Consider the following 26,049-nt stretch of genomic DNA (forward strand, 5'->3'; position numbering starts at 1 on the left):
ACCTCCCCACATTAATTTTTCCCAGTGTTGGCGAAACATAATCCCAGAAGCTACAGATTCACTGTGGATGCAGCTATACACATTACAGGCTTAAAATAAAATGGAATTCACATGGTAAGTGACCTACCTGAATGTAGAGCTGTGTTCCTTCCAATACAAGAATGGGATTTATGAAGCAAGTAGAGTGCTTTTGAACAGGTGTAGAACAATGTGCAAAAGTCACCGTCCACAGAAGTTTCAGTCAAGCTCTTCATACTCTCCAGTGACAGAAGACTCAGTGAAGCCCCTCTCCATGCTCTCAAATCGTGTGGCTCTTACCAGTGGAAAAAGATTCTGAGTTGGATCATTACAAAATACACTTGTAGATACACATTACGAAGAACACTTGTAGATGCTTCATCGTGTAGATCAAAATATATTAGTTCTTTATATGCTCCATAGATTGCAGAAGACATCTCACTCATGAATCCCTCAGGGATGCTAAGTGGATCCAGTGACTGGGCTCTGTTCTGGTGCATCATTCTGGGAATGGTTTTCAGGTGTTGGCCTCTTTTGTAGACCATCAGAATATTTCTCCATATTTTAAAAAATTGAATCTCATCATCTGCCATGGTGGGATTCAAACCCGGGTATTATAAGAGTGTTATCGTGGGCGCCTGGATTACTGCTCCAGTGACAATACCACTAAGTCAATGGTTCCATTTTAATTTGTGGTCATCATGACTGAGACTAGCTTTTTTTATTAAATTCCAGGTTTCTTTATTAATTGAATTCAAATTCCAACAGCTGCCATGGTACGATTTGAAGCTGCATCCCCAGAATATTAGCCTTGATCTCTGAATTACTAGTCCAATTACATTACCACTATATCACCATCCCTGCATCTAATTTATTTCCCTGGGATCCCCAAGTAACACTCCCATCAATAAAGTGGATCTCAAAAAGCTTGGATTGAATGTTTACAAGTAATCCAAAGCCAAAAGCATTAATGGAAAAGGGTATGCAAGTGTGCTTTTAATATCATGGGGTGTATTCAAAGAATAGTATTGTGACTCTGGGTTATGTTATTTCAAGTCAGAAAGTTCCACAAACTTCTCCTTCGTAACTAAGCCCTGTGCATTCAAGATCATGTGCTCTCACAATTTGGTATGGGGAGCTCAAGCGATCAGCCGAGTAGAACACCGTTCTCTGTTGTTTGAGTCTAATATGGATCAAGATTGGAGTTTCTGAAGTGCATTTCTTTAAAGTTCAAATCCTGAACCCAAAAGTTTAAGAGCAAGTACCACACCAATTTAACATTCGAGTTTTATGCATTCACATTTAATTATTTTAAAAATAAAAAGGAAATAACATCTATACAAAGAATAAACAAATTTCACATTTTATTAGAATGTTACTCAAATCACAGTACAAATCACCCTTTCATAAGTTTAACATACAGTTAAGAAATATTCGGAAAATATTTATTTGACTGTTGAGGCTTTGACAGTAGATCAGTTTAACATTGTTTTCTTGCAGGACTGACAAACAAGAACTTTACTCCATATATTACTTACATTCTCATGTGGAATATACAAAGGATCCATATATACTACAGCAAAATGCTAAGCACAACCTGCATGGGGTGATACTTCTGAAGTTTCATTTCTATCCATTATTGTAACAGAAAATACAGTTTTAATGGAGTTCATGTACAGAGCAATGTGAAATGCATGCAGAGCAGAGGTTGTTCCATTTTCAATACTTGGCTGTCGCAAGCCCTTCTTTTTCCAGAAGCAGATCTGCGTACCTTTGCTGGAGTTCCTTCTCTCTCTCCTGTTGCCGTGCAACATCTTCTCTCAAAGACTAAATTTGGAGTTAGGAAAGGATACAGCAAATAAAATAAATCAAATTACACTTTATGAACAGACAATATTGGGAGAGTCAGTTCATTAGTTCATTTATGGAACTATCCTTTTGAAAGTCAGAAAACATTTGTACAATAAGTTTCAGTACAAACATTTTAAATTACGCAGTGAAAGGTCACCTACTTAAAAATGTGCTACCGAACTTTCCTAGACATTTTGGCAGCTGCAGAACAAACTTCATTACATATGAAAAATGTATCCTGTCAAAGATAAATAAGTAGTAATAGGATTGGGTCTAATTGACCAAGTGTGTTGACCCAAAAAAAGCAAGTACTATAGTTGAACTTTTAATCAATGGTTGCCCAATGAATACTTTTTCAGCAGTAGGTAGGAGGTGTATTTAATTCTGAAATTTGTTCTCCAATTCTTCATATAACTACTGAGAAAAGTGTAACACCTTCATTCTTTAGATGAAGTATTCTAACTAATATTGCTAAAGCTTCCAACTTAGTACCTTGTTCAATATTTATTTTAAATTACATCATTGTTTTCTAAAGTACATGAGGCACCCATGCTTTCTTTCTCCACCACCAACAGCACTCCACCACCACCCCCACTAATTTATCCTTCCAAAGATAATCTAGCCTGCAGGTTTCAAAACAAATACTTCAACTTGCTATATATTACTATACCATATGAAAATTATCATATTAACAATTAATTTTAAAACATTCTATTGTGGCAAGTGCCGGTACTTGATTATAAAACAAAAAAATTATCTATTGATTTTGAAAAACTCAAATAAACAAAGATTCTAAGAATTACCTCTTGTCTCCTTGGAATAGCAATATCTTCATGCTTCTTCAATTCTTCAAACGTACATAATTCCAGATGTGCCTGCTCAATTTGATCCCAGAGATCGCTCAACTGTTTCATTAGGCCTGTAGCACGTGACTGATATCCTCCAAGCAATATCTTGAGCTTTTTCTCCATTTTTGCTGCCTGTTTTGCTTCTGTGGTCATATGATTTCTGTTGGTCTATAATAAGAAAAATTGTTGTTGCATGATTTAAAAAGTTGTCCAGCATTTTCTAGAATTAAATTAAAACTAATAATCAGAGAACAACTACTGCATCAACCCCTCAAAACTGGACACTCGCAGTGCTGCCTACGGCGCTGAGGACCCGGGGTCGAATCCCGGCCCTGGGTCACTGTCCGTGTGGAGTTTGCACATTCTCCCCGTGCCTGCGTGGGTTTCACCCCCACAACCCAAAGATGTGCAGGGTAGGTGGATTGGCCACACTAAATTGCCCCTTAATTGGAAAAGATAATTGGGTACTCTAAATTTATATTTAAAAAAACTGGACACAACTTGGTGCTAATTGTATTTAAGATTCGGGCCTTGTAATATTCCAAAATAACATTCAAGATTGGTTTAATAACCACCTATTTACCCACAGTCTTTATCAAAAGACATCTGCTAAGTTCCAGTACAAAGGATTATGAAGATGAAGGCGTGTCAGGCACTTTCCACGTACAAACTTAATGCTGTTTATGAACAAGGACAGCAAAATAACAAACTTATTTGAACTGATTCAAACAAATTATAGATGCCAATGAATTGGACATTATCAAGCTCACAAGGTCAGAATATGAACTATGGCAAAACTATTTTCGATAGTTCTTTTGAGAAATGGGGAGATAAAACTTCAAAATTCATAAACTGTCTTTTAGCAGATCAACATTCTACGTTGAACTTGCTTACCACATTCAATGTTACAGAGGTTACAATAACCTAGTATTTATGGTACTGTGCTCACAACACTAAAGTCATGAGTTTAAATATTATCATAGAACATTTTCACATTAGCTCCAATTAATTGACAGAACTTACAGGCTATCACTAGATAACGACACTGTCGTTGAAACATGCTATGTTTTTAGCCACTCCTATCCTGTTGGGCCTAGATTTGATTAGTTACAACTTAAGGGAACTGGGATGGGCGATTAATACCATTGTATTGGGTTTGAATTCATTTCATAAAGGTAAGGAAATAACTGGAGGTCTAATGACCGCAAGAGGATAGGGGTGCTAACCAATAACCAAAAATTAAGAGAAGAATTCTCAAGTAGGGGAGAGGGGTAGCATGCCAGAGGTTCTTAGGTAGAATATTTTAGAGGTGATAAAATGGCCGATGGTTCTGCAGCCAAATATGGGGCAGAGATGGAGGCTACAAAAGCAACCAGAATCAGAAAGGTTGAGGGTGCTTAAGAAAGTATTATTCCAATGCAGTCGACACACTTCCCGTTGATTGCGCTTTATAATCACACTTGGATGTGCCCCAGGACCATAATGTTGGCTTGTCTTTTTCCTTGACCAGGTCTTTCCCTTGTTGGCATTATTCATAGGATTGGAGTAAACATCCATATTATGCTGAGAAAATCATCTTCAGCATCTACAGTAGCACTTCAAAATCCATTTGTTTATTTCCAAATTAAGTCCTCGGTGAGCTAAAATTTCCTTTAGCACAACATTAGCAAGATTAAGTTATCTCATTTGGTTCACCTAAGCCTTCAAACTTTACCATCCAACTCCCTCTCTATCTTTGGCAATTTTCAAAAACTAAGTTCAAAGGGTATTTTCACCATTATTATCATGTTTGACTCTGACCTTCAAATCCTGTAGGTAGCTGTTAATGTTCATGAGGAGAGAATTAATAAGGGGAATATGATTAAGTGCAGAATAGATATAGGTAACAGAGTTTGGAGAGTTCAATTGGTAGAAAAACTGGCAAGGAGAATTTTGGAGTAATCTAGTTTGAAGGCGTGGAAGTATGGATAACCCGTTCAAGTACAGTAGTGGGACAGCAAGGTTGACATGAAGTTAGGGTATTGCAGAGATTGATAAAGGCAGTATTGGTGGTGGCAATAATATGGGGTTTGAAGAAACAGTCAGTGATGGAACAAGAACTAACATCAGAAGACAGGAGAATGAGGAAGAGAAAAATATCAGCCATGATTGAATGGCGGAGCAGACTCGATGGGCCGAGTGGTCGAATTCTGCTCCTATGTCTTATGGTCTTGTTATACTATTTTACCCTCAGTTATAAGTCTTCAAATTTATACTTGAAATAATAAGCTAAATGAGATTTCTCATCGAACTGGATTTCTGAATAGAATAAATGATTACATTAAACTGATAAAAGAGGCACTATGCTAACACCTACTCCAATATCTCAGCAGCAACAGATGCGGTGAACTCTGTGAATAAGTAACTTTAGACAAGAATGGTTTATTATTTGATTGATTTTTTATAAATCCTTTCATTAGTTTATTTTTTTAAATGCATTAATTTTTATATATCCATTAAATATGCTTATTTTAAAATAAAATGTTTAATCACCCTGAAGTTAAGTAATTTCATCTGGTAAAACAACAGTGTGAGAGAAAAGTCTTCAAACAACACTTAAGTTGTTCAAATTCCTCTTGCTTTTTAAAAATATTGTTTGAGTCACAAAATGTATAGCTGTGTGTTACATTTAAGTAGCAGTATAAACCATAAGGAAAAACAGGAGGCCATTCAGTACATCCATTTCTCCTAGTCATAGAAGCTATTCCTGAAAATTTGAGGCTTTAAATAGAATTACATTTCCTACCACTGTCCATAATCAGGAATTGCTCAGTTTGAAACTTCAATTGTTTCAAAGTGTTATTTTAAATTTTGTAGTGGAAAGGAGCATGATGCAGGTGGCAAAACTATCTTAAAATCATTAATTATGCTGGGTTTTCAGGCTTCATTCCAGCCCACTTCACCAGCTATAATCCTTATTCACCATTTTATTTCAAAATGACAGCCAAAGCTTTGACATTCACAACAACGTAGCTGTAGAGACTGGAATGAGGCTGAATACATTTACCTGAATTAAATTATGAATAGAGACGGGACATTAAATAACTAACTGGCCAGTTAAGTTGTCCTTACATTAAAAAATACCTGGCCAGTTAAGTAGTTGTCCATAAGACCATTAGACATAGGAGCAGAATTAGGCCGCTCGACCTATCGCGTCTGCTCTGCCATTCAATCATGGCTGATATTTATCTCACCCCCATTCGTTTGCCTTTTTCCCATAACCCTATACCCCCTAATTAATCAAGAACCTTTCTATCTCGGTCTTAAAGACACCCGGTGATTTGGTCTCCGCAGCCTTCTGCAGCAAACAGTTCCACAGATTCACCACTCCTCTGGCTGAAGAAATTCCTCCTCATCACTGTTTTAAAAGATCGTCCCTTTAGTCTGAGATTGTTCTCTCTGGTTCTAGTTTTTCCTACTAATGGAAACATCCTCTCCACGTCCACTCTATCCAGGCCTCACAGTATCCTGGAAGATCCCCCTCATCCTTCGAAACTCCGAGTACAGACCCAGAGTCCTCAACCGCTCCTCATGACAAGCTCTTCATTCCAGTGATTATTCTTATGAACCTCCTCTGGGCCCTTTCCAAGGCTAGCACATCCTTCCTTAGATCTGGGGCCCAAAACTGCTCACAATACTCCAAATGGGGTCTGAGCCTTATATAGCCTCAGAAGTATTGACTATTTTATGTCACCAACTCACAAAAGGATTAAATAATGTACACCTTAGATTTGTAGTGTACTGACAAACTTACAAACTTTACTGAAATATGGTCCGCAGCTGATTTTAATACCAATAGAAGCAGTGTAAATTCTCTGAATGGAACTGCTACTGCCTGATTCTCAGAACTACCCGTGTGAATGATTTCCAACCTACTTCCCACTTTTCCCTGCCAAGATATTTTAAACAAATCCACCCTTTGTGAATAACTTCCTTGATTAACTGAAACTTATCCACACTGGTATAAATAAAACATGCTGCCTTTGCAATCCTGTTGTGCTTATTTTTTCAACCAAAAATGGAATTTAAAAAAAGAAACATTGCTCCAAATGCTTACTCTGTATTAAGATTCTTGCCACTCATTTTTGTTGTAAAACTAATAACTGTACATTATGAAACAGCAAGACCATCCTAAAATAATAGAAAGGGAGGCTGTTAAAACACATGATAAAATAACACGTTTTTGCCAGAGATAAAAGGTAAAATGCTTTGACGCACATCGACGGATTCTTGTACTTTGGCCTGCATGATCAGTTCAGTGATGGGTTTTAAAATGTCCTCTTACTAATTGTATAATTCATTACTAAAAATTAAAACATTTTGAGTAACTAATAACACTGAAGCCAAATGAACTAACGCAAATTAAACATACAAGTGAAGGTTGGTAGGGCAAAAAATTTATCATTTTGATTCATTTGATTTGTGCATTTTAACTAGTTTTTATTAGCAAGCAACAAGCACTATGAAAAAATGCACAACCTTTCATCGGCAGGTAATTAATTATTTGAAACTACCATATTTATGCCGCAATGAGATAAAGTTCTGGTTTTAAAATATGGCTTCATCAGAAGTAGACCAATACTGCACCCTTCTGGATAGCTGCTGGTAAGTGTAATTCTTGTAAATGTCTAACATCACTTAATATTCCCAAACATGTGAAATTTATTTAAAACTATTTCTATCTAATTACTGGATACTATTTAAGTTTCACTATGTTCTAACAAATGCACCTCTTGCAAAACTATCAGCATTTCCCTACATGGGTGAAATTGAAGGAACAAAATTGCTTTTACTCGTTTTAACATAGAACATAGAACATAGAAAATACAGCACAGAACAGGCCCTTCGGCCCACGATGTTGTGCCGAACCTTTGTCCTAGATTAATCATAGATTATCATTGAATTTACAGTGCAGAAGGAGGCCATTCGGCCCTTTGAGTCTGCACCGGCTCTTGGAAAGAGCACCCTACCCAAACTCAACACCTTCACCCAACACCAAGGTCAATTTGGACATTAAGGGCAATTTATCATTGGCCAATTCACCTAACCTGCACATCTTTAGATTGTGGGAGGAAACCGGAGCACCCGGAGGAAACCCACGCAGACACGGGGAGGACGTGCAGACTCCGCACAGTCAGTGACCCAAGCCGGAATCGAACCTGGGACCCTGGAGCTGTGAAGCAATTGTGCTATCCACAATGCTACCGTGCTGCCCTTGAGAACAAATAAATCTACACTATATCATTTAACCGTAATCCATGTACCTATCCAATAGCTGCTTGAAGGTCCCTAATGTTTCCGACTCAACTACTTCCACAGGCAGTGCATTCCATGCCCCCACTACTCTCTGGGTAAAGAACCTACCTCTGATATCCCTCCTATATCTTCCACCTTTCACCTTAAATTTATGTCCCCTTGTAATGGTTTGTTCCACCTGGGGAAAAAGTCTCTGACTGTCTACTCTATCTATTCCCCTGATCATCTTATAAACCTCTATCAAGTCGCCCCTCATCCTTCTCCGTTCTAATGAGAAAAGGCCTAGCACCCTCAACCTTTCCTCGTAAGACCTACTCTCCATTCCAGGCAACATCCTGGTAAATCTTCTTTGCACCTTTTCCAAAGCTTCCACATCCTTCCTAAAATGAGGCGACCAGAACTGTACACAGTACTCCAAATGTGGCCTTACCAAAGTTTTGTACAGCTGCATCATCACCTCACGGCTCTTAAATTCAATCCCTCTGTTAATGAACGCGAGCACACCATAGGCCTTCTTCACAGCTCTATCCACTTGAGTGGCAACTTTCAAAGATGTATGAACATAGACCCCAAGATCTCTCTGCTCCTCCACATTGCCAAGAACTCTACCGTTAACCCTGTATTCCGCATTCATATTTGTCCTTCCAAAATGGACAACCTCACACTTTTCAGGGTTAAACTCCATCTGCCACTTCTCAGCCCAGCTCTGCATCCTATCTATGTCTCTTTGCAGCCGACAACAGCCCTCCTTACTATCCACAACTCCACCAATCTTCGTATCATCTGCAAATTTACTGACCCACCCTTCAACTCCCTCATCCAAGTCATTAATGAAAATCACAAACAGCAGAGGACCCAGAACTGATCCCTGCGGTACGCCACTGGTAACTGGGATCCAGGCTGAATATTTGCCATCCACCACCACTCTCTGACTTCTATCGGTTAGCCAGTTCATTATCCAACTGGCCAAATTTCCCACTATCCCATGCCTCCTTACTTTCTGCATAAGCCTACCATGGGGAACTTTATCAAATGCCTTACTAAAATCCATGTACACTACATCCACTGCTTTACCTTCATCCACATGCTTGGTCACCTCCTCAAAGAATTCAATAAGATTTGTAAGGCAAGACCTACCCCTCACAAATCCGTGCTGACTATCCCTAATCAAGCAGTGTCTTTCCAGATGCTCAGAAATCCTATCCTTCAGTACCCTTTCCATTACTTTGCCTACCACCGAAGTAAGACTAACTGGCCTGTAATTCCCAGGGTTATCCCTAGTTCCTTTTTTGAACAGGGGCACGACATTCGCCACTCTCCAATCCCCTGGTACCACCCCTGTTGACAGTGAGGACGAAAAGATCATTGCCAACGGCTCTGCAATTTCATCTCTTGCTTCCCATAGAATCCTTGGATATATCCCGTCAGGCCCGGGGGACTTGTCTATCCTCAAGTTTTTCAAAATGCCCAACACATCTTCCTTCCTAACAAGTATTTCCTCGAGCTTACCAATCTGTTTCACACTGTCCTCTCCAACAATATCGCCCCTCTCATTTGTAAATACAGAAGAAAAGTACTCGTTCAAGACCTCTCCTATCTCTTCAGACTCAATACACAATCTCCCGCTACTGTCCTTGATCGGACCTACCCTCGCTCTAGTCATTCTCATATTTCTCACATATGTGTAAAAGGCCTTGGGGTTTTCCTTGATCCTACCCGCCAAAGATTGTTCATGCCCTCTCTTAGCTCTCCTAATCCCTTTCTTCAGTTCCCTCCTGGCTATCTTGTATCCCTCCAATGCCCGGTCTGAACCTTGTTTCCTCAGCCTTACATAAGTCACCTTTTTCCTCTTAACAAGACATTCAACCTCTCTTGTCAACCATGGTTCCCTCACTCGACCATCTCTTCCCTGCCTGACAGGGACATACATATCAAGGACACGTAGCACCTGTTCCTTGAACAAGTTCCACATTTCATTTGTGTCCTTCCCTGCCAGCCTATGTTCCCAACTTATGCACTTCAATTCTTGTCTGACAACATCGTATTTACCCTTCCCCCAATTGTAAACCTTGCCCTGTTGCACGTACCTATCCCTCTCCATTACTAAAGTGAAAGTCACAGAATTGTGGTCACTATCTCCAAAATGCTCCCCCACTAACAAATCTATCACTTGCCCTGGCTCATTACCCAGTACTAAATCCAATATTGCCCCTCCTCTGGTCGGACAATCTACATACTGCGTTAGAAAAGCTTCCTGGACACACTGCACAAACACCACCCCATCCAAACTATTTGATCTAAAGAGTTTCCACTCAATATTTGGGAAGTTAAAGTCGCCCATGACTACTACCCTATGACTTCTGCACCTTTCCAAAATCTGTTTCCCAATCTGTTCCTCCACATCTCTGCTACTATTGGGGGGCCTATAGAAAACTCCTAACAAGGTGACTGCTCCTTTCCTATTTCTGACTTCAACCCATACTACCTCAGTAGGCTGATACTCCTCGAACTGCCTTTCTGCAGCTGTTATACTATCTCTAATTAATAATGCCACCCCCCCACCTCTTTTACCACCCTCCCTAATCTTATTGAAACATCTATAACCAGGGACCTCCAACAACCATTTCTGCCCCTCTTCTATCCAAGTTTCCGTGATGGCCACCACATCGTAGTCCCAAGTACCGATCCATGCCTTAAGTTCATATTTAGAAAGAACCAAACATACGTTTACAATGTCTGCATTGTGATTGCAAGACATCGAAAAGAGCTACACAGCTAATGAGCCATCTTTGAAATGTAATCAAAAACAGCAGCCAAGTTTTACACAGCAAGATCCAACAAACAGAAAGCAAAAACTAGATAATCATTTTTTGTTAATTTTGGTTGAAGGATAAATGTTGACTGGGACAATGTGAGAATTTTGCTGCTCTTCAAGTAAAGCTATGCAATCTTTAACATCAAAACACGTTGGCTTCAATAATGCAGCATCCATCAATACTGCATTGTTTGGGTCAGATCTCTTGTATAAGACAATAAGCTAAAGTCTCACCTGCTTTCTTAGGTGGACGTAAAAAATACCATCCTATTATTGAAAGGATTATCTGATCGAGATTGGGAATGGACCCTGAACTCACGATGTTCAGTGGAGAGTGGTGTCATTAAACCAAAGCAACAACTGGGTCATGTTTATGGTCAGACCCCTACTATCTCTAAAATTTAGTAGAATCATTCCCGAGTCCAAAAATGCTGGCATGTTTTAATGCAGTTCAATAAAAAGGGCCAGAATTAAATATTGCCACCATCACTAGATGAGGAGTGGTTTTCCCATTCATACTGCTTCTATTTTAAATTTAGTCAACAGAGGGTTTTGTAGCACATTGCGGTTTTAAAAGTTGGTTATTATAGGACTTGGAGTCTTTCTAAAAACATTAGTGTACCATGTCTGAATGTTGTGGACTTGATGGACCAGATGGTCTGTTCATGTCTTTTTTCTGTGGACAGACATCTTAATAGTAGGACGGTCAATGTTTTGTGCTAATGCAGTGGACATTAACCATCCAGAACTAGAGCATGCAATAGGAAACACAGCAATCAGTAAAATTATCTCCAGATGTGATAAAACTTATTTCAGGTTTTAGAGATGCTGGTGTGATGCATGGGTCCAAATCATGTGTTATTGAATCTAGCAACCTTTCATTGGATTTGCATATTGGAAGAAGGCAGTTCAATCACTGATGCACTAAGTGTCAAGAACCACAAAGACATGTGAGACTTTAACTAAGGCTTTAATATACTACATGGGAGGCTTACCCGACACAGACGACCCCAGACAGAATGGGGCCGGTCCCAGAAGAGGGTTCTTATACGTAACTCCCGAGGGAGTGGCTAAGGCGGAGCTCTCCGTGGCCAGGTCGGGTTACCTACCAGTGACCGAACCTCTGCAGAGCTACAGTACAATACACAGTATTACAGGGCCACGTTACACACAACTATTATATACTATGTACAATGGTAGGGAAGTACAGTGGTGTATCACCACATTCACCCCTTGTTTAGAAGGAAGTCCGGGGTGAAAATATGGAGTAGCAAACACAGTGAACAGAGTCCACCAGGAGGTTCTGTGTCGTCAAAGGTCGAGACGAACGATGGGTTTGGTCGATCTCTTTGAACGTCGGAGCTGCGGCGCTGAGGTAGTGTCCGGTGGTATCCGTGCGGTCGGTGGTGCTGGGTCGCGAGGCGGCATGACGTCCCCCACCGCTTCGGCTGGCTCGAGGCAAAACTGCAGGATGACAGCGGCTGGCACGGAGTAGTAACAGGCCGAGGGATCGACGGGAGCAGAGAGGGAGCGGGGTGGAGGTTGCGGGGCGGGGACGGCAGGGGCCCCAGAGGAGGCCAGGTCCTTGATGGAGACGGTCTCCTCACGCCCGTCGGGGTACGCTATGTACGCGTACTGTGGGTTGGCGTGGAGGAGATGGACTCTCTCCACCAGGGGCTCCGCCTTAGAGGTCCACACGTGCTTGCGGAGCAGGACGTCTCCCGGGGACAGGAGCCATGATGGAAGCGGTGTCACGGATGCCGATCTCCTGGAGAAGAGAAACATCCGCTCATGAGGGGTAGCATTCGTTGCAGTACACAAAAGAGACCGGATGGAGTGGAGTGCGGCAGGGAGGGCCTCCTGCCAACGGGAGACTGGTAGGCCTTTGGACTTGAGGGCTAGCAGCACGGCCTTCCAAACAGTCGCGTTCTCCCTCTCCACCTGTCCGTTCCCCCGGGGGTTGTAGCTGGTCGTCCTGCTCGAGGCAACGCCCCTGGCGAGCAGGTACCGACGCAGCTCCTCGCGCATGAAGGAGGAGCCCCGGTCACTGTGAACGTAATTGGGGTAACCGAACAGCATGAAGAGGTCGTGCAACGCTTTGATGACGGTGGCGGAGGTCGTGTTGGGGCAGGGAATGGCGAAGGGGAACAGCGAGTACTCGTCGATGACGTTGAGGAAGTACGTGTTGCGGTTGTGGGTGGGGAGGGGCCCTTTGAAGTCAATGCTGAGACGTTCAAAGGGGCGGGTGGCCTTGATTAGGTGCGCCTTGTCTGGCTTGTAGAATTGCGGCTTGCACCCCGCACAGACTTGGCAGTCCCTAGTCATGGCTTTGACCTCCTCGACTGAGAAGGGTAGGTTGTGGCCCTTGATGTAGTGGTAGAGCCGCCTGACGCCCGGGTGACAGAGGTCATTATGTAGTGCCCGCAGTCGGTCATCCTGTGCGTTGGCACAAGTACTATGAGACAGGGCATCAGGAGGATCATTGAGCTTACATGGCCGGTATAAGATAGTATAATTGTAGGTGGAGAGTTCGATCCTCCACCGTAATATCTTATCAATTTTGATTTTACCTCGTTGTTTGTTGTCGAACATGATGAACACAGGGCCTGATGGGATCTACCCCAGAATACTGAAGGAGGCTGGAGAGGAAATTGCTGAGGCCTTGACAGAAATCTTTGGATCCTCGCTGTCTTCAGGGGATGTCCCGGAGGACTGGAGAATAGCCAATGTTGTTCCTCTGTTTAAGAAGGGTAGCAAGGATAATCCCGGGAACTACAGGCCGGTGAGCCTTACTTCAGTGGTAGGAAAATTACTGGAGAGAATTCTTCGAGACAGGATCTACTCCCATTTGGAAGCAAATGGACGTATTAGTGAGAGGCAGCACGGTTTTGTGAAGGGGAGGTCGTGTCTCACTAACTTGATAAGAGTTTTTCGAGGAGGTCACTAAGATGATTGATGCAGGTAGGGCAGTAGATGTTGTCTATATGGACTTCAGTAAGGCCTTTGACAAGGTCCCTCATGGTAGACTAGTACAAAAGGTGAAGTCACACGGGATCAGGGGTGAGCTGGCAAGGTGGATACAGAACTGGCTAGGCCATAGAAGGCAGAGAGTAGCAATGGAGGGATGCTTTTCTAATTGGAGGGCTGTGACCAGTGGTGTTCCACAGGGATCAGTGCTGGGACCTTTGCTCTTTGTAGTATATATAAATGATTGAGGAAAATGTAACTGGTCTGATTAGTAAGTTTGCAGACGACACAAAGGTTGGTGGAATTGCGGATAGCGATGAGGACTGTCGGAGGATACAGCAGGATTTAGATTGTCTGGAGACTTGGGCGGAGAGATGGCAGATGGAGTTTAATCCGGACAAATGTGAGGTAATGCATTTTGGAAGGTCTAATGCAGGTAGGGAATATACAGTGAATGGTAGAACCCTCAAGAGTATTGAAAGTCAAAGAGATCTAGGAGTACGGGTCCACAGGTCATTGAAAGGGGCAACACAGCTGGAGAAGGTAGTCAAGAAGGCATACGGCATGCTTGCCTTCATTGGCCGGGGCATTGAGTGTAAGAATTGGCAAGTCACGTTGCAGCTGTATAGAACCTTAGTTAGGCCACACTTGGAGTATAGTGTTCAATTCTGGTCGCCACACTACCAGAAGGATGTGGAGGCTTTAGAGAGGGTGCAGAAGAGATTTACCAGAATGTTGCCTGGTATGGAGGGCATTAGCTATGAGGAGCGATTGAATAAACTCGGTTTGTTCTCACTGGAACGAAGGAGGTTGAGGGGAGACCTGATAGAGGTATACAAAATTATGAGGGGCATAGACAGAGTGGATCGTCAGAGGCTTTTCCCCAGGGTTGAGGGGTCAATTACTAGGGGGCATAAATTTAAGGTGAGGGGGCAAGGTTTAGAGTAGATGTACGAGGCAAGTTTTTTACGCAGAGGGTAGTGGGTGCCTGGAACTCGCTACCGGAGGAGGTAGTGGAAGCAAGGACGATAGGGACATTTAAGGGGCATCTTGACAAATATATGAATAGGATGGGAATAGAAGGATACGGACCCAGGAAGTGTAGAAGATTGTAGTTTAGTCGGGCAGCATGGTCGGCATGGGCTTGGAGGGCTGAAGGGCCTGTTCCTGTGCTGTACATTTCTTTGTTCTTTGTATGAACGCAACTGATCGTTGGTCAGTAACGAGGGTAAATAGTTTTCCGGCGAGGTAGCGCCTTCAGTGCCGGACGGCTTCCACTATGGCTTATGCCTCCTTCTCAACAGAGGAGTGGCTGATCTCGGGGCCTTGGAGTGTGCGGGAAAAGAAGGCGATGGGCCTGCCCGCCTGGTTGAGGGTGGCACCCAGGGCAAAGTCGGAGGCATCGCTCTCGACTTGGAATGGTGCAGACTCGTCTACCGCATGCATGGCGGCTTTGGCGATAGTGGTTTTTAGGAGGTGGAAGGCCTGGCAGGCCTCGGGCGGGAGGGGGAACGGAGGAGGGGTCGGGCCTTGTCAGCGTACTCGGGCACCCACTGGTCGTCTGTGTCGGGTAAGCCTCCCATGTAGTATATTAAATTGATGCACTAAGCGTCAAGAACCACAAAGACATTTGAGACTTTAACTAAGGCTTTAATATACTACATGGGAGGCTTACACGACACAGACGATCCCAGACAGAATGGGGCCGGTCCCAGAAGAGGGTTCTTATACGTAACTCCCGGGGGAGTGGCTAAGACGGAGCTCTCCGTGGCCAGGTCGGGTTACCTACCAGTGACCGAACCTCTGCAGAGCTACAGTACAATACACAGTATTACAGGGCCACGTTACACACAACTATTATATACTATGTACAATGGTAGGGAAGTACAGTGGTGTATCACCACAATCACCTACCAAACTTAACATAAAAGCAGCATTAGACGTTACAAATAACAGGATCTCTAATCTCCTAACAAATTCACTGAGGAATGTCAAGCGCGAAACTGGGCATGCTATGTAACCTGTGCTGCACAGAACGTGCATAGCCACGTGCACTAAATAGGAATACATTAAAATACATTATAAGGAATCCTTAAAATAATGGTTGGTCAAGGATCAGGAGAAAATAAAAGCAAAATACCATGGATGTTGGAGTGCTGGAATAAAAACAGAAAGTGCTGAAAAAGTCCATTGGGTCTGGCAACATCTGTGGATAGAGAAACAGAGTTAACATTTTGAGTACAATGTGACTCTTCATCAGAACTGAACAGTGAAGAGTTCCAACGAAGACTCATATCGGACTCAAAATGTTAACTATTTCCCTCTGTAGTACAACACACAGCATATGACATAGCAAAACATGTTGACAACCTAATTGCCTGCTAAATGGGAGTTTCAAATAGTGTTAATAACTTGCATTCCATTGACATGATCGGCAGGTGCTCACTAGAATTGAATTTAAGAGTATTCGGAAACACTGAAGCTGTATTTCACCCTTCGGAGGACTACCCCAACCAAAAATAATGCAATCTTAGATCTTTCATTTCCTTCAGTGTACACTATGTTCAAAATCGTTTTCTAAACCAATACACATTGAATCGCTAGGGTTAATAAGTTTGTATCTTGCAAGACTTGCAAATCAGTTAACTCTAAAGGATTCATACATATGTAATCTTCAAAATAGGATTTCTTGTCAAACAAAATTCTCAATCTCTGATCTTTCAAAAATAGATTTATAATGCAGTTTGGAAAAACTAATGAACCATGCAATTCTGTAATAATTATTTTTAAAAGTTTAACAAAGAGTGTAGATCAAACGTTTTTAACCTTTTTCCCCCAGACAATTACTGACCTACATCTTCCCAGCACGCTATTTTAAAATAGTGTTCATAAAAGTAAAAATTAATTTAATCAAACATTATCACTGCGATGCAGAAATGCTACTTCAGCCATTGATTAAGTATTTGCAGCCAGAACAAGAGAATTTGCAGTTCAGGTGAGAAAGGATCCCTCACTCAATAATAAGGTCCTTCCAAAAGAGTACATTAGCCACATAGCTAAGCCAATTTTTAAGAAAACTTAGAAAACCAATCAGCAACTAATAAAAGAACACTGTTACTTATCCAGAAGAACATATTGTAAGTTGAAGTCTTTACATACCCATACGAAGGCAATTTGAACACCCATTCTATCAGAAATTATATAAATGTTAATATTACAAAAATCCAGGTTTGATTTACAAATATAACTTTTACTACGACTTTACAGTACAAGTAATTCAAAGCTACTAACTCTCACCACTAGAGTGCAAATCAGATAGCAACTTCTGGCAACTGTACATGCAGTTAACAGAAATCAGCAAGTTGCTGACTGAGTTGCCCTGCTCCTCCAAAGGTTTCACTGCAAGTGTTTCACCAACAAAATTGGCATTGAAACACATGCAGTTTGGTGTGAAGTTGGTGCACTTACATGATAAAAACCTACTAAATGCACCAAAAAAAGTTACAGCTTGCCACCGAAGTGTACATTTTTAACAGCATATTAAGTCTTAATTGCTGTGAAACAACCTCTTAGGCACTGAAAATTAACTTCCATAAGTGTGAACTCCCATTCCTCCGTATCTCTTATCTCTCTCGTATCACATCTTACCCTCTCATATTTTGTTTCCTGTACACAAATTAGCACTGAATTAACTATTCAACTTACACTTCCTGGTTTAGATTGTGTATGGCTCTTTAACGGTTCTTTGTCTGATTGGTTAAGGAGATGCACAGATGCTTGTCATGTTCACATGTCCTAGATCCCTGTGGAGGGGACTATGCCGTTCTAATCACTGCAGTTTACAGTGCACTATCCCACATAAAATCTGGATAAGTCTCAGTACCATGAATGGTTGGCACCGTCCAGTCTTCCTGATCACAAAATCTGGTCTAATATATTTAACGTGCAACTCATTCTTCGGAAATAAAGAACTCTGACGACATATGAAAATAATGGCAACAACTCCATTCTTGGAAACTAATGTTAATTTTGCTGTGTGGAAATCTTGTAAAAATAAAAAGCATAAAATGTCAACAATGTTCAAAATGACCAAAGCTTTAAGGGACTGCAAGCTTACGTCAAATGAATGTGGAACATAACTGGTTCATTGTCCATTGACAATGTTTTTAGTTTGATTCCTTTACTAGCAGCATATGGTCCACCTTGCTACTCACCTACATTTCAATCAGGAGCTAACCCTTAAACAATATTAATTTTGTTACTAACTCCCTCTGATGGATATTTATGCAATTACACCATACAACTTTCGAATTGTTACTTGGTAGAGGACACAACGTGAATATAGCTGAAAAAAGAGGCATACTGTTGAAGCTTTTCATCTTGCACTCATCAGACAGATGCAAGAATGTCACATTTCAAAGGGAGCAACAATTGATATTGGATGAGAAAAAGCTGCTGATTGGTTGGCAAGTTGACTTGGATTGGTTGAGGCCTTACCCAGAGAATACACCAAGGAACTATTGTCCCCATGCCTATGTTTAATTCAAAAATGGCACAATGCTTGAACATGTTTCTTTTGCTGCAGAGGACAGGTCCCTGTGCATAAATATATGGAGCCTCTAGCAAGCATAAATGAGCCACATTGCGAGCCTGATGGATAATCTTAAATTGGCTGTCAGTGTACTGCTTCACAGACCCGGGATTGTTCAGCAAGTGCTGTGAAAATGTAGAATCACATCTAATGTTAGACATTATGTTCTGAATTTTGCAAGCAAGAGCTGGTTGAGTACAGTCAGTACGAGTGCAAACAGCCAAAGAGATGTGCCGTTTGATACGATCTGCCAGCCATTGGAATGTACGGCCTGCGTTTCTGGCATCACAATGGCACTGAAATTTATATACCATATTACTCATTTGTGTGGTAGGCAGAAACTCTTTTTGGATTGATGACAACACCCTGTTATGAAAAATAGTAGCAGGGTGAAATGGCTAGCTTCACCTGTAGCTCAAAAATTTGAGATAACTTATTCTTCAAATAATTTGAGATAGACAGGGCACTTCAGGTTCACTTAGGCCTATTCGTGAGCACGTGAGATGAAAATGAAAAATGAAAATCACTTATTGTCACAAGTAGGTTTCAAATGAAGTTACTGTGAAAAGTCCCTAGTCGCCACATTCCGGCGCCTGTTCGGGGAGGCTGGTACAGGAATTGAACTGTGCTGCTGGCCTGCCTTGGTCTGCTTTCAAAGCCAGCGATTTAACCCTGTGCTAAATCAGCCCCTTGGTACTCAGCATACTCAGCAAACAATGATTTGATTGGGATAGCTTTTATCCCACAAGATAGCTTTCCTGCACCATATTTTGGCTTCAAGCTTGCACAGTGATCAAATGGCTCGGGTCATATTTACAAGGCCAATCTTATAACACATGGAATTGTAGGAATTCCAAAGCATATTGACCAATAAAGTAGGCTTGTGGGAGACAGCAATAGAGAACCCATTAGTGGATTTCTCAACTAGCACATCAAGGCAAGGCAACTTGTTAAGAGTGCTTCATTTCAATGCTGAATTTTGAGCATGCTTTGGAGGTGTGTAAAGAAATTCTTACATGCAGCTACAGAGTCAAATATCGAAAACATATCATCTACGTATTGGAAATATGCAAGACAATCAAAAATGTGTTTCACGTGGAACCAACAAAAATGTTAGAGTAAGCAGGACCAAGAGGGGTTGTCATGCCAATACCATCTATTTGGGCACACATAGTGTCATTAAAGCTGAATTCAATTGTGTGAGCTGCTACATTCATAAGTTCAATGAGTACATATTCTGAAAATGACAGCCCATCTAATTTGTTTTTTCTTTGTTCTTTCATAGGAGGGCATCGCTGGCACAGTCAATAATTGCCCTTGAATTGATTGACTTGCTAGACCATTTCAGAGGTCAGTTAGGGTCAACCACATTCCTGGGTATCTAGAGCAGCATGTAGATCAGGCCAGGTAAGAATAGCAGATTTCCTTCCCTCAAGGATAGTATTGAACCAGATTGGTTTTGACAACAATTGACAGTGGTTTCATGGTACCACTACTGAGGCTAGATTTCCATTCCAGATTTATTAACTGAATTTAATCCACCAGCTGTCATGGTGGGATTTGAACCCGTGTCCCCCAAAGCCTGGGTCCTCTGGATTACTACTCCAGTGACATTATCACTTGCCACGGTCCCCCTTTCCATGATATACTGACACAGCACAAACGTCTATGGCTTCCTTGAATGGTGCTTTCGTGAGAAGGTTTACAATGGCACATAGGCAAGGCATTGCTATTGATATGCAGGTTGCTTTTAGTCTGTGCAGATCTTATACTGTGTATGTTGAAAGCTCACAGATTTGACTGTAGCAACTCACACAACCATGTAGCCAATCTAGGTTTTGTAGAATCAGTCATAGATAAGGACACAATCTATGTGAGAGTCTTGGACAACCCATGCATACATGGACACAGCAAATCATGAGGATGAATTTTATCACATATTCCACAAGTTAATTCTTTACTCTTGCACAAGTCTAACAAATGTTTTTGCAACTTACTTCCAAGCAGGGCCCTTCAGTCAGTCTTGGTGGCAAGACTAATGGATATGAATTTGGACCCATCATAATGAAGGGTGTGCATTTACAATTTTGTCAATTGCCCATAAGCAATTGCAAGTAAGATAACCATTAATTAATTGTACTCAGTTTGAAATGTTTAATAGTATTGAACCTGTAACCTTGAATAAACTGGTTTTACACAGGGTTAACTCATGTCCCTTTGAACTATGGGAGGAGCAGTCCTTCCATCTTATTGAGCAACAAAATAGCTTTCTGGTGAAAACTAACCTCTAGCTTTTTTTCCAGTGATTCTATTCGGTCTTTCTTGCTAGCCAGGTTGGCTCGAGTGTACCTGTTCTGTCCAGGCAGATACAGAACCTGACTGTAACATTCTTCCCACACCTGGTTATATGCATCGATAGGAAGGTCTCCATGCCCCATACCATGTTTGACAACCTCCATCTCCAGCGTCAACAAATCACTTGCCTGAAAGAAAGGTATATAGTAAATATGTTGTCATCTCTTACAATTAAAGGCATTTATTAGACATTATATTTTTTCTAAAAAATAAATCTTACCAGCTATTTTAGAAACTAAAACATTGCATGGTCGATTTTACTTCAAATAGCTCCAAACCTGAGGGTCCTGAATTGTGTTTTTTCTCATGTGCCTTGCCATTTTATTCATCAAAATGTTAAATGAGTTATTTTCAAAAGCCAACAATGTAGAAATACACTTGCTGTTATCTTCTCCACTGCTTTCAGAGGTGAAAATGGCAAGTGGATTTGAAAAGAACCTTAAATATTTCGTCACAAAAGCAGATGTATTTTGTGAGTATCTTGTTGACTGTATGGATCCACTGATTCATTTCACTGCTTTTTCCAAACTCTAACACACGACGTCAAATACATTACTGACATCTTGTGGCACAATTGGTGTATTGTAGCAGTATCATGCAACATTTACAGTGATCTGATGCTGCACTTTCCCTACCAAGTGGATTTGAAACCAGTGTCATAAAAAATACAAAAAGCACTTTAAAAAAAATTATTTTATTCAGGCATTTTCATAAAAAACAAACCGAAGCAGAAGTAAAATGATACATTAAAAATAATCAACACGCATTCTCCCACCATTCTCCAATCATGCCCCTCCTCCCATCCTGCCTTCCCTATTTTAACCCCCTTACACCCTCCCCCCCCTCCCCCTTTGCTGACTCCTCAATCTTCCTTAAAGAAGTCAATGAACAGCTTCCAACTCCAAATGAACCCATCAACCGACCCCCTCAGGACGAACTTGACCTTCTCCAGCCTCAGGAATTCTGGCAGGTCACTCGCCCACACCCCTGCTTTCAGCAGCTCCGAGCCCCTCCATCCAAAAAAGATCTGTCTCCAGGCTATCAGGGAGGCAAAGACCAAAACATCGGCCTCTCTCGCCCCATGGACTCACGGATCTTCTGACACCCCAAATATTGCTATCTCTAGACTCGGGGCCACCTTTACCCCCAACACCTTGGACATTACGTCCGCAAACCCCTGCCAGTCAAACCCTCCTGGGCTGGTCAAAGGCCCCCTCTCCCATCAACTGCTCCAACATTTTGGCCACATACTTGCCAGTCTCCGCACCTTCGATCCCTTCAGACATCCCCACATACTTCAAATTTTGCTTTCTGGAGCAGTTCTCCAGATCCTCCACCTTCTCCTTCAGCCCCTTCTGGGTCTCCCGCATCATCCCCACCTTGGCCAACGAGGCCAACTGCTCCTCATGCTCCACCACCATCTCCTCCACTTTCTGGATTGCCCGGCCCTGGTACCCCAGCCTCTGCTCCATTCTCTCAATATCTGCTTTAAACGACTCCACCATCTTAGCCAGCTCCTCCAGGGCCTCCTTCCTGTTGGCTGAACTTAGCATTTAGAAATTCCACCAACTGTTCCGGTGACCACTGGGCAGGCAGAACAGGCCCTTTGCCCTCCGCCTTCTTAGCCTGTGGCGCACCACGAAGACTCTCCTGCTCCAAAAGCTCCTTTCTTCTCGACCCACTCCTAGTGCATGGATTCATCCACTAGCCACACCAGACAAAATGCTTTTTTTTGTTTTTACTCAGCACTGGATATTCCTCAGAGACGCTACTCTAGAATGCGGACAGCCTCATGGACTTGTGGCGTGTTTTGAATGTAAAGTCACAGGTGAGGTGCAGAAATTCAGTCTCCTCATTTGGATTAAGTCAATAATTGACTCTGTAGGTGGCACGTGGTGCAGTGGTTAGCACTGGGACTATGGCGCTGAGGACCCGGGTTCGAATCCCGGCCCTGGGTCACCGTCCGTGTGGATGTTGCACATTCTCCCATGTCTGTGTGGGTTTAACCCCCACAACCCAAATATGTGCAGGTTAGGTGGATTGGGCACACTAAATTACTTACCCCTTAATTGGAAAAATAATTGGGTATTCTGCCGGAATATTGTCAGGGCCCACTGACTCTGCAGTATCCAATGCCTTCAGCTGTTCTTGATATCACATGGGAGTGAATCAGATTGGCTGAAGACTGACACCTGTGGTGTTGGGGACCTCCAGAGGAGGCCAAGATGGATCATCCACTCGGCACTTCTGGCTGAAGATTGTTGCAAATGCATCATCCTTATCTTTTGTACGAATGTGCTGGGCTCCTCCATCATTGAGGATGTTTTTTTTGGGGCAGCCTCCTTTAATTGCCCACCTCTATTCACGGCTGGATGTGGGGTTGCAGTGGCAGTGGGTAGCACTGCTACCTCACAGATCCAAGGACCCGAGTTCGATTCCGACCTTGGGTGATGTTGGAGTTTGCACATTCTCCCAGTGTCTGCTTGAGTTCCCTCTGGTTTCCTCACACAGCCCAAAGTTGTGCTGGTTAGGTGGTTTGGCCATGCTAAATTGCCCCTTAGCATGGGATTACAGGAATAGGGCAGGGGATTGGCCCTCGGTAGGGTGGTTTTCCAAAGGATCTGGCAGACTCGATGGGCCAAATGGCCTCCTTCTGCACTGCAGGGATTCTATGCTGGCAGAGCCAAATCTGATCCGTTGGTTGTGGAATCACTTAGCTCTGTCTTTTACCTTCTGCTTAAGCATGTAGTCCTGTGTTGTAGCTTCACCAGGTTGATACCCCACCTTTAGGTACGTGTGTTATTTCTCTTGGCATGCGTTCATGCACTCTTTGAACCAGGGTTGATCCTGGCTTGGTGGTAATGATAGATCGGGGGATATGCCAGGCCATGAGCTTACAGATTGTAGTCAAGTACAATTCTGTTGCTGGCCCACAGCGCCTCATGAATGCCCAGTCTTAAGTTACTAGATCTGTTCCAAGTCTAACCAATTTAGCAGTGGTAGTGCCACACAACACAATGTGAAAACGGGACTTGGTTTTCACAAGGGCTGTGCATTGGTCACTCCTACTCGTACCATCATGGACAGATGCATCTGCGGCAGGCAGGTGAGGATGAGGTCAAGTATGATTTTCCCTCTTGTTGGTTCCCTCACCTGATGCAGTCCCAGTGTAGCAGCAATATCCTTTAGAACCCGGTACGCTCGGTCTTTGGTGGTACTACCGAGTCACTCTTGGTGATGGACGTTGATGTACCCCACACATAGTACATTCTGCGCCCTTGCCACCCTCAGTGCTTCCTCGAGGTGGTGTTTAACATGGATGAGCACTGATTCATCAGCTATTGAGGGATAATATGTCCTAATTAGCAGGAGGTTTCCTTGCCCACGTTTGACCTTGTGCCACGAGACTTCAGAGAACTCATGGGGTTTCCAGGGCAACTCCCTCCTGACTGTATTCCACTGTGCCGCCAGCTCTGCTAGATTTGTCTTGCTGGTGAGACAGGACATACCCAGGAATGATGATAGTGGACATTACCTGCAAGGTATGATTTTGTGAGTATGACTACGTCAGGTGTTGCTTGACAAGCCCGTGAGACAGATCTCCCAATTTTGGCATAAGCCCCCAGATTTTGATAAGGAGGATTTTGCAGGGTTGACAGTGCTGGGTTTTTCACTGTTGTTTCCGGTGCTTAAGTCGATGCCGAGTGGTCTGTAAGGTTTCTTTTCAGTGATTGAATACAACTGAGTGGCTTGCTAGACCATTTCAAAGTCAACCACATTGCTCTGGGTCTGGAGTTACAGACCAGGTAAGGACGGTAGGTTTCCTTCCCTAAAGGACACCAGTGAACCAGTTTGGTTTTTATGACAATTGACAATGGCCATCATTAGACTTTTAATTCCAGATTTTTTATTGAGTTTAAATTCCACCATCTGCCGTGATGGGATCCCTAGCGACAATACCGCTACGCCACCGCCTCCCCCCAAATTACATTTATATAGCAAACTTTCACATCCTCAGGACATCGCAAATCGCTTTTCAGCGAACTATTTTCCATTTGCATCAAAAGAAAATACTAGATCTGAAATAAAAACAAGTGCTGGAAACTAGGTCCAGCAGAATGTCAAGAGAGAAACCAAGACAACGCCTAGGGTCCAATACTATACAATTGAACATGCAGGCAGGTCAATTTTAAAGAAATTAGTAACATTAGTCAGCCATTCATTGTAATTTTGTGTATAGATGAATGAATTATCCCTCAAAAATCTCTTATGATCCCCATACTACCTGGAAAGAAACTAGCTGCACTGCTCTTCCACAAAGATATTGATCTCAGTTGCATTTCCATAATCAGGAAACACCAACAATTTTATTGAAGTGTTATTAATTCGGGCAACTGAACAGATGAGGTAACTTTTCATCATAGCTTTTCATTCATAGTTTAGCTATAACTTTTGTGCTTCCAGAACTTATAATATAAAAGCCTTATTCAAGATCACATTGTTCAATCCAGCACTTCTCAATTATGGCATACAATTGCAAATGAAGACAAAATTCTACATCTAATTAATACCTGCACTTGTCATTTGCAATCTTGGAGCCTATTTTCAACTGTTATGTTTTTTCTTTCATATTGTTTGATTCATTTTATACAATTTTAAAGAGTAAAGTATGCATCTATGTACTAATTTCAAAATTCTAAATTGATGCATATACAGGTACGGGCAGGCAATGGAGTAGTGGTATTGACATTGGACTAATAACCCAGAAACCAGGGTAATGCTCAAGGGCCCCGGGTTCGAATCCCAGCATGCCAGATGGTAAAATCCGAATTCAATACAAAATCTGGAATTAATAGTCTAATGATGACCATGTCGGTTGTTGTAAAAACCCATCTGGTTCACTAATTCCATTAGGGGAGGAAATCTGCCATCTATACCTGGTCTGGCCTAAATGTGACTCCAGACCCACAGCAAAGTGGTTGATTCTTAAAATGCTCCCAGGGTTGGAAAATAAATGCTCGCCCAGCCAGCGATGCCCACATCCCATGAACGAATAAAGACTAAGAAAAGTAATAATAAAGAAACAGTATTTTTAAGATACAAGACATTTGTGGAGCTTCATTCCAATATCAGATTGGAGAGCAAATACAGGGAAAGGAATGCAGAAGAGAATGTAAGAAAATATACCATTTGTAAGGGATGTTGCAACATTCCTTTATTCATGGATAAAGACTACCTTTCATTCAGAAGGTTCATGCTCCATTATGGTGTTTGGGATGGATAATATTGAGACCATAAGATATTGGAGC

At 42.2% G+C, this 26,049-nt stretch overlaps 1 protein-coding gene across 1 annotated transcript in view; it reads right to left on the reverse strand.

The window, feature by feature from the left end:
- Positions 1 to 1,365: 1,365 nt before the first annotated feature.
- The window catches only part of LOC140406496 (cell division cycle 5-like protein), a gene marked incomplete at its 5' end in the record, with an annotated part of 67,153 nt that continues 42,469 nt past the window's right edge, over positions 1,366 to 26,049 (reverse strand). Inside the window, 3 exons of the mRNA XM_072494520.1 lie at positions 1,366 to 1,845; positions 2,673 to 2,885; positions 20,671 to 20,868. Of these exons, the coding sequence (XP_072350621.1) occupies positions 1,738 to 1,845; positions 2,673 to 2,885; positions 20,671 to 20,868 (519 nt within the window). The remainder of the gene's footprint in view (positions 1,846 to 2,672; positions 2,886 to 20,670; positions 20,869 to 26,049) is intronic.

This window comes from Scyliorhinus torazame, unplaced genomic scaffold (assembly GCF_047496885.1).
Source record: "Scyliorhinus torazame isolate Kashiwa2021f unplaced genomic scaffold, sScyTor2.1 scaffold_574, whole genome shotgun sequence".
Lineage (NCBI taxonomy): Eukaryota > Metazoa > Chordata > Chondrichthyes > Carcharhiniformes > Scyliorhinidae > Scyliorhinus > Scyliorhinus torazame.